Source organism: Euprymna scolopes, chromosome 45, assembly GCF_053919585.1.
Source record: "Euprymna scolopes isolate OS-2025 chromosome 45, ASM5391958v1, whole genome shotgun sequence".
Taxonomy (NCBI): Eukaryota; Metazoa; Mollusca; class Cephalopoda; order Sepiida; family Sepiolidae; genus Euprymna; species Euprymna scolopes.
The window spans coordinates 29243297-29258906 of record NC_136526.1 but is presented as its reverse complement, the minus strand read 5'-3'; the positions used below and the strand labels follow the sequence as shown (position 1 = coordinate 29258906).

General features: G+C 40.4%; 2 protein-coding genes across 3 annotated transcripts in view; both read right to left on the bottom strand.

Moving 5' to 3' along the window:
- Window positions 1–13285, bottom strand: part of LOC145269329 (uncharacterized) — a 33194-nt gene extending 19909 nt beyond the window's left edge. Inside the window, exon 1 of one of the 2 annotated variants that reach the window (XM_080125031.1) lies at window positions 11629–13285. In XM_080125031.1, the coding sequence (XP_079981157.1) occupies window positions 11941–12189 (249 nt within the window). In that variant the 5' untranslated portion in view covers window positions 12190–13285 and the 3' untranslated portion in view covers window positions 11629–11940. The remainder of the gene's footprint in view (window positions 1–11628) is intronic. The other variant, XM_080125030.1, reaches the window with a different exon arrangement.
- Window positions 13286–13310: 25 nt separating this feature from the next.
- Window positions 13311–15350, bottom strand: LOC145269136 (uncharacterized). Its single transcript, XM_080124743.1, has 2 exons — window positions 14590–15350; window positions 13311–13575 (listed from the first exon to the last, which is right to left on the bottom strand). Exons 1-2 carry the CDS (start codon window positions 15348–15350, stop codon window positions 13311–13313), a joined length of 1026 nt encoding a protein of 341 aa, XP_079980869.1.
- Between the last annotated feature and the right edge of the window lie 260 nt (window positions 15351–15610).

Genomic DNA, 15610 nt, shown 5'->3' with positions numbered 1-15610 from the left:
ACATTCCCACAGAGGAATCATAACTAAAGGCTCCATTGATAGCAAATTCAGCCACTGTTTTTGCAAGGGACTTACCGTGAACCAAAGAACTTTCATTTACTGATACATTTTGAATAAAATTTGAGTTTTAAAGGTATGGCTTTTGTTTGTGGAGTTTCATTTGCTGTCTGCAGGGAGGAAATTGGGTGTGTAGGGAAGAAATTTCTTACATCTTTGTGTTTTTTAAGGTTAAATTTTTGAAAAACCTTACCATAACATTTAGTTTTAGGCATTGTCAAAAATGGGCGGGCAAAAATAGGGGGACTTAGTTTTGAAATCCGATTTATCATAATTTTTTTGTAGGTTTCTGACTACTTTTTGATTGTATTTGAAAGATTAGAAACTAAAGTTAATTTCCTAAAGGAAAAAAAAAAATTTTTACATGTGAAAAAAATAAAAGTTATGAAAAATGTTTTTACGACGAGCTAACCAATTCAGCTGAATTTTGAAGTTAAATGAATTCATTGTAAAAATCCTTTAAAAGATAAATATTAGTTGTCTGGGTCTATTTCAATGATAATTAGTAAAGTACCTATTTACAATGCCTCCCCACGGTACAGAGTTAGACACCAGGGTCGTTTTTTAACGTGGAGAAAAGGTACAAAAATAAAGTAAAGTCCTAAGATATTGAATTAAAAAAACAAAAAAACACCTTGTTTATACAAAAAAAACTAAATTAGTTCTCAAAAATCAAGTAATTTACTGTTCGACAAAAACGCAACAAACTAAAAAAAAATGTAAACACGATTATAAGGAGACACAATATTTCAGCCAATCAAAACGCTGTTTCAAAATGAAGTCATGATAGTAAAAAGAGGTAGGGGTGTCAGATTTCTTTCTCCCCCCCCCCCCTGACGTGCATTCATACGTTCCTATTCTGAACGTTTGTATCAATTTTTATCATTTTTTTAATTTAATTATTTTTTATGTTCCTGTTTTTAAATTAATTTCTTTTTAATTATTGTTCGAGATTATATAAAAATTATGTTACGCCGAAAGTTTCACATTCTTGCGAGGAAATTATTAAAATCTTGCATATAAAAATTATGCAAAAGCTGTAATTTAAAAAAAAAAAAGTAGAAATATTTTTGCTATTATATTTTTTGTATGAAAATATTAAATAAACATTGCTTAATTCAATGGTAATATCGGTAGCTCGAGAAATTCATTTTTCTTCGAGTTATGTCGAATTCATTAATACAGACTTTAGGGCTTTTTTCATAACTTTCATGTAAAAATTATTTTATTTTTTATTGTTACAAATTACTATGCTTTATTTATATAAAAAAAGCAAAAATAAATTCTTGCACTTTTTTATTTACTACTGAAAACCATAACTTCAGTAAAGGTATTTTTGTTTAAACAAAATAATACATTTCCACTCAGATCTAAATAAAAATACTTAGTTCATTATTTTTCGCGATCATTATTTGATAAATACTGAAAATTTCATTAAAATTGATTAATTTCCTGATTTTTAGTGAATGTTTAAGTAAAGTGAGGGGCCAAAATGTTTATACATTTTGAGCATCGACATTCATTTTGCCCGTACCTATTTAGTTTTTAATTAAAAAAGGTTGCTGCAGCTTCTTTTTAAATGTTTTCGGTGCAAGTCTATAAATGGTCCACAAGTAATCTTTTTTAGTATAAAAATCTGAAAAAAAATCTTTATAATGTACGCACTTGTCACTGCATGAAAAGGTCATATTCCAAAAATCACGTAAATCGATCAAGTAGGTTTTTTTTTTTTTAAGAAAATCAAATATTATGAGACATTTTATCGAAGGAAAACTCCCCACCATCTTGTTTTTGAATGATACACTGCTAGCGACACCTATTGGCAATGTTGGGAATATAAGACCAGAAAGGGGCAGACAATCGACTTTCCACACTATAGAAAAAAAAACTTGGAAAATTAAGACATTTATAAGTTTTTGAGGATGTTGAAAACGAAAATAACGTTTAAAATTCCAGCAAACGAGTAATAAAAAATAAAAAAAGAAGATTGCTTACGTGGTGGCGCCGGCCTCAAGGGCGGAATTCTAATCTGAGTGGTTGAGAGGACGAGTCTCTTATAGACTTGGAGGAGTAGTGGGAGGCACAGTTCTTCTGTTATAAAAGAATTGTGTCTCTGACTAGTACCAGTAGTGTTACTGACTTACTGGTGAATGGTTGGCACAACTTAATTACTCGCTGCTCGCCGTACAACAATACTTGTTACTCGACCCAGTAGGGGGAGTCGCATAAGGCATCCTTTACAACCCCTCGGAGCTTACGCTATCACTGGGTAATCTACTTTATCCTCTAAATAGTTTTTTTTCCACATCTTGCAAAGGATTTGCTGCTTTACACTTTCGTTGGTTAACTACTGTCATGAACATCACGAAAGAGCAGCTCCTATACAGAAGGGAGTCATTGACTCAAAAGATTCAGGGACAACTGAAGATGTGTCATGATGGAGTTAGGCCATCGGCGTACTCATTCTTAACGACGGAGATTCGACAATTCATTGTCGAGTTAGAGACTTGTATCACACAACTGGAGTTAGGCTCCTTTGATGAGAGTACACCTGCCAAGATTGAGGGTGCTTGGCTGCCTCAACTGAAGGATTATTATGAAGACTTGGGTGATTTGGATCAAACATACCGACAGCCAGAGCCCAGCCCTTACTCAGAATCTGCCTTTGAGTTCTCAAGGGCTTCTGCAACCACCGGGAGAGGTTCTTCCTTCATTGTTAAACCCCCACGTATACAGATCACGGGGCCTACATTTAGCGGACAGGAAATGGAGTCCGACTGCATGAGTTTCAGAAACTTCTTGACTAGGTTTGAGAACTGCATGATCGGCATGGCCAATGATGCTGAGAGGTTGAACTTCTTGAAGTGTTCACTCTCAGACAGAGCCTTGAGGCTGGTAACTCACCTGAGTTGCACTGACACCAATTACCAGCGAGCCATGGCTATATTGAAGAGGGAGTATCTGGACCTGGATGAAATCATTGACCGAATATTCCAGGATATTCTGGACTATGTTCCGAAGAAAGGTGGAGCCCTTTTTGAGCTGGGGGACTTCGTTTCCAGGACGGCATCGCTGTTGGAAGAGCTGGGGAATTCCTTTTCCTGTGACTTTTCTGTGGACGATTCTGGTGGAGCCAGACTGATGGCTAAGATTCTATATAGGAAATTTCCTCTCGAATTGAAAGGGGAGATAATAGCGCTAACAGATAGATGGGTGCCACCTTTGTCCTCCATATTGAGACTAACTGGAGAAGCAATAAAGAGATTACAGATTAGGGGCGGTGCCTCCACTGCATTTACATCAACAGTAAGACAGGATAGGTCTCAAAAGTTTGGTAGGGGGAACGCTATTACTCCTTCTTATCATGTGGATGTGAACAATGCAACTTCAACCGGGTATTCCCGCACGTTGCCTCCCATTCTCTCAGTTACATTCTCTTGTGGAACAAAGACAGTGTCAGTGAATTGCCTACTAGACACGGGTAGCGGGCGGACATATCTGGCGGCAGATGTACTGCGAACTTTGTGCCCAATCGAAACCCTTGGTGTCAATTGTCAGCTGAGATTGTCTACCTTTCTAGGTGAGTGTCAGCGTGGGTTCACAGAGGTAGTCCTGGGAGTGGACTTGGGTTCTGGAAGGATTGTGACATCTCCTGTCTTGGTAGCTGATGGTATGGACTTGTCGGTTTGAGTGGCCAACTTGGAATCTCTATTGTGTGTCTTTCAGGATGTAAAATATGCTTTGGCCAGCCAGTTTGAGATCGGAGTGGATTTAATACCGATCAAGGGAATAATTGGGTTAGATCTGATTGAACACCTGATCCCATGTTTGAATGGATGGGCCTTTGCAACCCCGCCTGGATTGATCCCGTTCGGAGCAGTGGACTCTTTTTTTTTTAGAGGATAAGCCCCCCTCTGAGGTTACTCACCTCTCGTTTAATTCGGTGATGGAACATACCCCCCAGGTCGATGCATCACATTTATGTTTTGTCCTTGAAACACAATCAACATACCTGGATCCCATGGCGGAGTGCTTTCCTGACAGTATGGTGCAAAGAGGACTAGAACAAATGTTTACGTTGGAATCTCTGGGGCTTCCCAGTCAGGAGGACTTCTCTGATTACAATAAAGTGCAGATGAAGCGGTTTGAGGAAATGGTAGAGTTTCGGGATGGAAGCTATTATGTGGAGCTCCCCTGGCATCACGATAGATTAGCCAGAGTCCCCTCTAATCATGCAACTTCCTTGCATGTTTTAGACCGGGTGGCAGCAAACTTGACTAAAAGAAAAATATACGATGAATATTTGGAGGTGTTTCATCAGCAACAGGAGGACGGTATAATTGAAGAGATTTTTGTCTCCCCTCAGGAGTTCGACAAATATGTGTGGATACCACATAGACCAATTTTCAAATCGGACCCTACGGCAACAACTAGGATCAGACCAGTGTTCAACTGTAGTTTGAAGACAGATGGATTATCGCTGAACGAAGCAGCATATTCTGGCGCTAACTTAACAGGGGACATCTTAAAGTTGTTGTTGGCCTTTAGAGCCAACAATTATGTGCTACTAGCAGACATTCGCCGAGCATTCCTAATGATTTGGCTTTAGCTGGAGGCAGATAGGAACCGGTTTTGCTTTTTTCTGAAGCAAGGAGATTGTTTGTGCTGTTTCCGCTATACCACCTTGATATTCGGATTTACCTCAACCCAATTTGTGTTGGGGTGCATCTTAACATTGCATGCGGCAAAATACCCACAGGATGCTTGCTGCAGAATGATGGAGGACCGGTTTTATGTGGATAACCTTGTGGCATCCGTGGCAGACGCAAGTGAGCTTACTACATTGTATTCACTTGTTAGAGAGCGTTTGCTGGAAGGGGGCTTTGTTATCCAGTCATGCAACTCAAACAGTCAGGCGCTCCGCACTAGGATGAAGGAGGATAGTACTCTAAGTGTCCATGAAGAGGAGTGGGAGAGAGTACTGGGCTACCGATACTCCCCACATTCGGAAGAGTTGTACGTCACTCCAGTAAAGTGCAATCCTGATGTGACAACAAAGAGAGGTGTTCTTTCCGAGTCAGCTAAGGTCTTCGATCCATTGTCCCTATGTCTCCCGGTTACTATCTGCAGTAGAGTGCTAATCAGGTCCATGTGGAAGAAGGGTGCAGTTTGGGATGATCCACTCCAGCCGGCAATCTTGAGCGATTGGAGAGAGCTGGCCAGGGACCTTTCAGGATTGAGTGACTTCCGTTTTTTGCACAAGGCGCTTATGGCAGGGCTGCCTGGAGATATGTACCTCTTTTGCGACGCGTCCAAGGAAGCATATGGGTTTGCCGTGTATATCATGCAAAATGGTCGGTCATCCTTATTATTTGCGAAAGTTAAGGTGGCACCTATGATGGACAAGACTTTGCCTGTGTTGGAACTAATGGCTGTTTTCCTCGCCTTCAAGTGTCTCACCACAATCCTGGACAATTATGAAGGATTTGTCTCTGTGAATTTGTGTATAGCCACGGATGCACAGGTGGTCTTGTCCTGGATTTTATCTCAAACCATGGCTAGCAAAAATGTTTTTGCAAAAAATAGACTTAAAGACATTCTGCAGATGAATGTGGAGTTGGAGTCTCGCTATGGCTTGAAGACTCTCTTCAGATATGTTGATAGTATACTCAACCCGGCGGATTTGTTAACAAGAAGATTAACAAGAAGGTTCGAATCTAAAATGGAATTTTGGTGTTCAGGCCCTTCCTGGCTATGCGAAGGAATATCTCAATGGCCTGGACAGGATATGCCCTGTTTGAGTGAGATATGCCAGCGAATGACCCGCAGTTCAGCGAATTGTTCTTTAATCCATGATCAGGAGTACACTTCCGCCATACCTTTTCAGAGGTTTTCCTCATTCTCTGGTTTACTGACTGTTACTGCCTTGGTGTTTAAATTCCTAGCCATCCGATTTAATCGACAATGGGACTACAACTCTAAGGCAGCGATCTACCTTATGAAGACAGTGCAACGGCAAGAATTTCCTGTGGAAGTGGAGTACCTAAAGGAGCCGAGTGGTAAACCCATGCCAGTTAGGGTTCGTGCTCTGGATCTTTTTCTAAACCCTGATGGTTTGATTCGCTCTCGGGGAAGAATCAACCAATCTTCTCACTTTAGTTGCTTTCCGAGCTGTTGGAAAACTGCTTCTGTAGTACCAGTATTCAAGAATTCTGGCGAAAGAACTGACCCATTAAATTATCGCCCTATTAGCCTCCTCCCACTTTTTGCCAAAATATTTGAGACCTTAATTAACCATGCTCTAGTCCAGCACCTTACAGATGCTAAACTTCTGACCGACCATCAATATGGATTTAGACAAGCCCGTTCCACGGCAGACATCCTCACTGTAATCTCTGAACGCATATACCATTCACTGGACAAAGCGGGAGAGGGCAGAGCGGTAGCTCTAGATATATCTAAGGCTTTTGACAGGGTATGGCATGAGGGTCTCCTCAGGAAGATTAGATCTTACGGTATCACCGGTAGAATACTTAACATAATTAAATCCTTCTTAGATAAGAGAAAAATCCAGGTTGTCCTCGACGGTCGTACATCTAAATAATATGATATAAATGTGGGAGTGCCCCAGGGATCTATCCTTGGACCTCTGCTATTCCTAATATTCATAAATGACCTCCCCGACAAAATTGCCTCTGAGATGGGTATATATGCTGATGACACCACACTCTATAGCAGGCACGACAGGGAAACAAATGAACATATATCTAAAGTAATGGCAGAAACACTAGAGGATGACCTCCAATCAGTAGTGGAATGGGGACAAAAATGGATGGTAACGTTTAATGCCACCAAGACAAAACTGGTTTCATTCAATAATTACAAGAAACCTTCTCTACCACCTATAGCAATGGCCAACGACTCTTTATCTGAGAGTACGTCTCTCAAGCTCCTTGGCCTAACGTTCACAGGAAACATGAGTTGGAACAATTACATCGAGGGCATTGCCAGGGCCGCTGCAAAGAAGGTGGGCTCTCTCTACCGTGCTAGAAAACTTCTAACACCCGAAAGTATCCTGTACCTCTATAAGGCCACTATTCGCCCATGCATGGAGTATTGCTGTCATATTTGGGCCGGTGCATCGGCTACTAGTCTCTCGCTCCTTGACAGGGTTCAAAAGAGAGTCGCAAATCTGATAGGCCCTAAACTGGCATCTAAACTTCAGCCTCTGTCCCATCGTCGAAACGTTGCATCCCTCTGCCTGTTCTACTAGTATTATAATGGTGAATGCTCTGAAGAACTGCAAGCACTTGTGCCCCCACGACCTGAACACCCTCGACAGACCCGACAAGCTGCAAAATCCTACCCCCACACTGTAGAGATCCCTAGATGTAAAAGATCTTTCTACTCCAGTAGTTTCTTCCCCAGAACTGCTAGACTTTGGAATTCCATTCCAGGTCACTGCTTCCCTAACTGTACTGACATGCATAAGTTCAAGTGCAACGTGAACCAACATCTCGCTGCCCTAATCCCTACATAGTACCCCAGTAGATGTTTCCCCTGATAGTAGCCCCCTACACCAAAGTGGCAATGTGCCTTGTTTGGGGTGAAAATGTAATAAAAAAAAAAAAAAAAAGTTAAAAACCCCATTCTGATAGGGAAACATCATCCTGTTACCAGACTCATCATTTTAGATTGTCATGAAAGGTGTTGCCACCTTGGAACTGGGGCAACTCTAGCGGAGTTGAGGCGAAGCGGTTATTGGGTCCCGCAGGGTCGACAAGCTGTGAATAAGGTACTGGCTGTTTGTGCCAGATGTAAACGTTATAATTCAATGCCAGTGACGCCGAATGCTGCTGCTGCCCTGCTGTCGCACCGTACTGATTTCAGAGTCCCCTATCAACACACTGGGATTGATTTTACTGGCCATCTTTGGGTGAGTGACGGGAAACGAGATACGAAAATGTACTTGCTCCTGTTCACTTGCTTGAATATCAGAGCAATACACATTGAAGTAGTTCCCGACAGGCCCTGGTTCGATTTACTAACTGATATGGCATTCCCGAAACCCTTTATAGTGACAACACGAAAACGTTTATAGGAAGTAGAAAGATTTTCGACCGTCTCTCTCTTTTTACGGACTATCAAAGAAAATACGGTCCTTGTAAGTTAAAACTTAAAACCATTCCCTTGTTCTCTCCTTGGTATGGAGGAACATGGGAGCTATGTATCAAGACCATGAAGAACTGCCTATTTAAGATTCTTGGCAGGGGTAGATTGGATTACTTTACCCTTCTGACAGTGTTATCTGATATTCAGAGGTCTGTTAATAACCGGCCTCTTACTTACCAGGTGTCAGCCGACAAAAATGCTACTCCAATTACCCCCAATATGTTCCTTAAGCCCAATCAGAGCCCCGGGCTATTGATACAACTGGATAGAGAGGATAGAACTACCTTGTTGCCACCCAGCAGGGAGAGGCTAATTCAAACCTTGGAACTTAGGGACCAATGTCTGACAGATTTCCACAAACTATGGTATGAGGAGTACCTGCTAGAGCTGGGAAGGAAGATTCCTGGTCGATCCCGACTCAGTACAAGAACCCGCCTCCAGAAGGATGATGTTGTTCTGATTAAGATTCCTTTGAAACCCAGACCGTTTTGGGTCTTAGGAACTATTACTGAACTGATTCCAGGCCATGATGGTGTCATTAGAGCAGCACGTGTTCAAAAAGGGGAGGGCTTGGAGGAAGTACATTCCCTGAAACATCTGTACCCCTTAGAGCTTTCTAGGACTCCTGATGGACCTCCTGTTGCGGAGGGAGGGGAGACGTTGGGTTCACCCCTTAGTGTTGAGGAGCAGGTCTGGTTGTGTCCCCTGTGCAGCTCTCCACAGCAAAATCAGAATATGATCGGGTGTGACTCGTGTAACGATTGGTACCATTTCCGATGTGTCGGTATCAACTCGGAACCTCCCAACAGGCAAAAGTGGTATTGCCCAGAATGCGCGCCCCTAAAAAAACGACGGGGTAGACCTATCCAGCTGCCTGCTTAATTGATATCTGGACTGGTGGACTACTGCTAACATGATATATTGTACTAACAGTTGTTTTTTATTAAATATTTTGGTGGTCTGTCATTTTGATGTAACTTTTTTCTTTTTCTTTTCTCTCTTCTACCTTTTGTTTTTTTTCTTGCTTTTGTCGGGAGTGTGTGAGAAAATAAAAAAAAAAAAAGAAAAGAAGATTGCTTACGTGGTGGCGCCGGCCTCGAGGGCGGAATTCTAATCTGAGTGGTTGAGAGGACGGGTCTCTTATAGACTTGGAGGAGTAGTGGGATGCACAGTTCTTCTGTTATAAAAGAATTGTGTCTCTGACTAGTACCGGTGGTGTTAATGACTTACTGGTGAACGGTTGGCACAACTTAGTTACTCGCTGCTCGCCGTACAACAATACTTGTTACTCGACCCAGTAGGGAGGGATCGCATAAGGCATCCTTTGCAACCCCTCGGAGCTTACGCTATCACTGGGTAATCTACTTCACCCTCTAAATAGTTTTTTTTTTCCACATTTCCAAGATATGAAGAATTTTACGTAAATTGAGCACCTACACGTTGATGCTCCTGCAACAAAAATTCGGCAAATGTGTATTTCAGCGGCGTAAATTCAAGTTTTACACTAGTGGTGGCCATAAAGTGGGTGATCATTATACGTTAAATTATTATAGGAAAGTGATCCCCCACTTTCTTTAAACTAACATTTCTTCATATATTGGAAACGTTTGCTGAAATTTTAAACGTTATTTTCGTTTTTAACATCCTCAAAAACTTATAAATGTCTTAATTATCCAAGTTTTTTTTCTATAGCGTGGACAGTCGTTGTCTGCCTCTTGCTGATCTTATATTCCAAACATTCCCAATAGGTGTCGCTAGCAGTGTATCATTCAAAAACAAGATGACGTGAAGTTTTTCTTCGATAAAATGTCTCATATTTGATTTTCTTGAATGAAAAAAAAACAAACAAAAAAAAAACTACTTGATCGATTTACGTATTTTTGGAATGAAAATAACGTTTAAAATTTTAACAAACGAGTAGTTTCCAAGATATGAAGAATTTTACGTAAATTGAGCACCAACATGTTGACGCTCCTCCAACAAAAATTCGGCAAATGTGTATTTCAGCGGCGTAAATTCAAGTTTTACACTAGTGGTAGCCATAAAGTGGGTGGTCATTTTACATTAAATTATTATAGGAAAGTGGTACCCCACTTTCTTTAAACTAACATTTCTTCATATCTTGGAAACTACTCGTTTACTGGAATTTTAAACGTTATTTTCTTTTTCAACATCCTCAAAAACTTATAAATGTCTTAATTTTCCAAGTTTTTTTTTTTTTTTTCTATAGCGTGGAAAGTCGATTGTCTGCCCCTTTCTGGTCTTATATTCCCAACATTGCCAATAGGTGTCGGTGAAACAAGATGGTGGGAAGTTTTTTTTCGATAAAATTTCTCATAATATTCGATTTTCTTAAATAAAAAAAACAAACCCTACTTGATCGATTTACGTGATTTTTGGAATATGATATTTTCATGCAGTGACAAGTACGTACATTATAAAGATTTTTTTTCAGATTTTTATACTAAAAAAGATTACTTGTGGATCATTTATAGACTTGCACCATGTTTTCATCTAATAAAAATATCGTTGGTTCGTTGGTTTTCTCTTAATAGTCGCATAAAGACTACATTTTGTATTATTAATGTTATCGACTTTGTTACATTTAAAAAAAAATGTGGCAGCTTTTTTTATGTTTTGGTATATATATATATATATATATATATATATATATATATATATATATATATATATATATATATATATATATATATATATATATATATCGTAGCATCGAGCGCCCTAAATTATGATATAAAATAAATGCACAAAGTAAAAGAGAGTTGTCTCCCTCTGCGCAGTGAACGATTGTAAAACACGCCACTCGGAAAGTCTACTTTCTGCAATCGCAACTAGGTGTATCAGAATTTGAGGAATTTTTGCCACCCCTAACACAAAACTGCGAATAAAATTTAAAAAATCGTAATTTTTCTTTTTAAAGTGGGTTGTTTATTTTCTGCATGGAATATACTTCCAAAATAAACTATTAAAGTTGTTTAAAAAATAGTAGAAATATTATTTTTTAGTTTTTAAATAACAGTGTTTACAAAGTGCCTGCGTGCGTTCAGGCAGCCATTTTTTTACGTAATGAAATCAACTGAATTTTACGAGATAAATATTTTTCAATTTTTAAAATTTAAAAATCTATCAAAATCTTTCTATTGGGTCAATTGTTACGATATTTTCAGGGTCAATGTGAAATTTTATGCTCTTTCAAATAAACCAAATTTAATATTTTAGACAAACGTTTTTTTTTTAATTAATTTTGAAATGTCTGTTAAAATTTTAATAATTGATTTACGTACAAATTTTTATATATCACAAATTGAAGATAAAAGATCGATAAATAAAATATTCAAAGTTAAAACAACAAAAAAGAAGTGTTTTTTGCAAATTTACCTGTAAAGTCCTGTTGTGTAGATGTATGACGAAATGAGACTGAAGATTTATATAGTTGTATAAAGCTTTATTCCGCTAAAAAGAGTGCCGGCAAAAAAAAAGGGGAAAGAAAGATGGCCGATCGCTGCTACTACTGTCTCCCAGAAGGAGAGAGAAACAGGGGAGGTAATTCGGGGTAGGGAAGAAAAAGAAGAGTTCTTTTATTTTCAGGTCATTCTCCGCCGCCTAAGAAAGCCCAGTATCACAAGGTTCTTCCAGGACATATTTTCGGACAGCTTCTGCTCAAACTGAAAATAGAGAAAAGGAACAAATTCAAAGCTGGTAATTTTCAGCTAAATATGGAGGTTTGCGACGAACTTGAGACGAGCGTCTGGGATTTAATGCATCAGCATCTTCAAGGGAAGTTCTTTGCAAATCATCCAAATGTGAGCGGCGAGGAGATGTAGGAGTGCCAGTTTCAGGGGCATAATTTTCGATGTCTGCCAGAGTATTAAAAGCAGAGTCTTTAGTGACGCTTGGTGGAGGAGGATGATCAAGGCTAGACTTGATAGGGTCCTCCATAGCAGCAAGTTCAGGCTGTGAATAGTTGTTTTCGTCACCAAGTGGTGCAATCTGGCGTAGTGACACTGTCGTTTCTCGCCCATTATTAAGTCACACATACGCATAGTTCGGATTGACATCCAGAATTTCCACTGTCTCAACTAAGGGTTCATATTTACTTTCGCGTACATGGCGTCTCAGGAGCGCAGATTTTGATTTGGCTTACCAAATTGGTATAGAATTGCCAGACGCAGATTTCCTTTGGAAATTAAACAGACGTTCATGAGGGGTGCAGTTGGGGTGGTAGAGAGAAATGAGCGTATGCAGTGTAGTGCTACATCTAGCACCTTTTCCTAGCTAGTTATGGGGAGATTGTTCGATCGTAGAGCGAGGCTATTTGTTTGCCAGATGATTCCGTTATATCTCTCCACTTGGCCGTTGCCTTGTAGATTAAATGCAGTTGTTCGACTGGTAGCAATGCGGCAAGAGAGAAGGAATTCCTTGAGTTCGTCGGACATGAAAGCAGTGCCTCGATCCGAATGTATGTATGAAGGATTTCCGAAAATAGAAAATAGACTGGTAAGGTGTTTCTTGACAGTTGTTGCCGAGACATCTGCACAAGGGTAAGCAAAAGGGAAACGGAAGTATTCGTCTACTACAGTTAGCAAAAATCGATTTCAAGAATTTGTTGGCAAAGGTCTCTTAAAGTCTATACTTAACCTCTCAAAGGGTTGACTTGCCTTAATGAGCATTTGAGGTGGAGTTTTAACAAATCTAGGCTTTATCTCAGAACAGATCTGGCATGATCTGGTCACCGCTCTTACATCATCTACGGAGTATGGCATATTCTTGCTTCTAACAAAGTGCACCATTCCGGTTACTCCAGGGTGACACAAATCCCTGTGCAGAGGATATAGTTTCTCAATAGAAATTGTGGCTGAGCAAATTCGAGATAGAGCATCCGCAACTGAATTTTGTTTTCCTGGACGATAAGTTATGTCGTAGCTGAAGCAGGCGAGTTCTAGCTTCCATCTTGTGATCTTCTCATTTTTTATTTTGCTCTTGCTTTTGGGGTTGAACATAAAAGAAACATATTTTGGATCCGTGACAAGTTTAAAATGCTTTCCAAGTAGTAGGTGTTGTCATTTTCGAATGGCTTCTACGATAGCGTAGGCCTCTTTTTCAACTGAAGAGTGTTTTTGTTCAGCAGACGTTAAAGTCCTAGAAAAGAAAGCCACAGGACGACCATTTTGGGTTAGCGAGGCGGCAATGGCATGTTCTGAAGCATCTGTTTCGACCTCAAATGGTAGAGTTGAGTCTATGGCTACCAGGGATGCTTTTGCAATTTCTTTCTTCAGATGCTTGAAGGCATCCGTTTGTTCCTCGTTGAGGGGAAAGTGGGTGACCCTAGTTAAAGGATGTAGTTTTTCTTAAAAGTTTAAGATCCACCTAGAGTAGTGGGAAAACATCCCCATAGCTCGCCAAAGAGAAGTATGGTCTAGAGGTAGAGGGAGGTCCACAAATCCCTTGAGTCTGTCGGGGTCGGGTCTTACTGAACCACTGCTTATTGTATATCCGAGCAGATTCACAGAGCTAAGCGAATAATGGCATTTGTTTTTATTCAGTGTCAAACCGTACTTATCCACGCTATTCATGAACTGCTTCAGATGGTTATCATGTTCTGCCTGGTTTTGGCCACAGATAGTGACATTGTCAATGTAGGTATTTTTGAGGTCTTCTTATTATGTCATCCATAACTCGCTGGAAGCTAGCTACCCCATTGGTCACTCCAAAAGGTATCCGACAAAATTGGTAGAGGCTCCCTGCAGCTTCGAATGCAGTATATTTTCTTTCTTCTGATCTGATGGCAACCTGGTGATACGCACTGGTTAAATCCAGAGTGCTAAATACTTTATAACCAGCAATCTCATTTACCATGTCCTCTATCCGAGGTAGGGGATAAGAGTCTAGAAGAGTAAATCTGTTTATTGTCTGGGAATAATCTACTACGAGTCTCTTCTTATGGTTCACAAGCGTTTGAGCTCGCCATGGAGACTGAGAGGGTTCGATAATCCCTTCCTTCAGCATGCGCGCTATTTCAGATTTGATGAATTTAGCATCTGGTAGGCTGTGCCTCCTTGATTTTACTGCTATTGGACGACAGTCGGGGGTTAGGTTCATAAACAGAGAAGGATAAGGGATATTATTAATTGCTGTCAATCCACAAATCGTAAGAGGGGGGAGCGGTCCTCCAAAAGGTATTTTCACAGAAGAGTGTTGGCATAGGAAATTATGTCCGAGGATGACGTCACAGCATAAGTCGGCCATAACAGATAGTTTGACATCATCATATTTTCATCCGCCCAGATTGAGGGATACTATGCAATGCCCGGGAGTAGAGGACGAATGCGAACTGCTAACCATAAAAATTTTCTCAAACTTGCCATGGTCGACAGTCCCAGCCTTTTCACCTTATCAGGATGAATGAAGTTTTCCGAGCTTCCCGTATCAATGAGTATATTAACAGACTTGCCCTTAATTTTACCACACAACGATGAGTGAGATAGACTCTCTGTAAAATTGTAAGATGGAATAGAAGCAAGAATCGACTCACCGTGATTTATAGCGGCTGCTGTAGGGGATCGGCAGACACGAGCAAAATGTCCTTTCTTGTTGCAATTCTTGCAAACAGAGCTTCGGGCAGGGCACCTAAATCTATCGTGTCTCGGGTTCTCACAGAAGAAGCGTTTTTGTCCCGAGGCAGCAGCTATAGTGCATCCCTCACCACCCTCAGACTGGTCATCACTCTCTGTAACTTCGGTCCGGACAGTGGAGGCAGATGCATTCAGAGAGTTCTGTAGGGAGTAAGAGGCTAATTGCTTTTGCGCCATTTCGAGGGTTAAAGCCTGGTCATACGCCGTGCTTAAATCCAGCTTCTTGTTCTCCAGGAATCTCTGGCGTATATGATTGGAAGAAATTTCATCGATGAAGGCATCTCTGACGTAGTTATCCCTCGCCTGAGTAGCTGTGACGGCTTGGAACTCACAGTCCTTGGTGAGTTTATTAAGGGCCTGTAAATATTGGTCTACACTTTCGTCCGTTTGTTGACGATGAGTAGCCAGTAAATGTCTGCAGAATATAGTATTTTTAGGCTTCACGAACACAGATTCGAGAGTATCCATAGCAGTGTTGTAATCGTCCAAGTCCGATATATATTTGAATATAGTTGTAGAGACAAGGTTAATTAGTAAACGTAGTTTTTGTCTGTCTGTTAGAGGAGTCTACTGCGTTTCGCCGACCGCGTCAAGAAAGATGTGAAAAGATTTTTTCCAGTGACGCCATGTGTCTGCCGCGTCCGATTTACTGGCGTCCACATCTAGTCGGTCTGGTTTCAGATATTTTTCCATTTTTTACTTTTTAGCTAAATAAATTGTTGTGTAGA

Excerpts from the sequence above, each read along its gene's own strand:
- LOC145269136 (XM_080124743.1), bottom strand. The coding sequence starts at position 15,350 with ATGGATACTCTCGAATCTGTGTTCGTGAAGCCTAAAAATACTATATTC. Across the intron at positions 13,576-14,589 it reads AGTTTGAGAAAATTTTTATG|GGTCACCCACTTTCCCCTCA; the intron begins GTTAGCAGTTCG and ends TCCTTTAACTAG.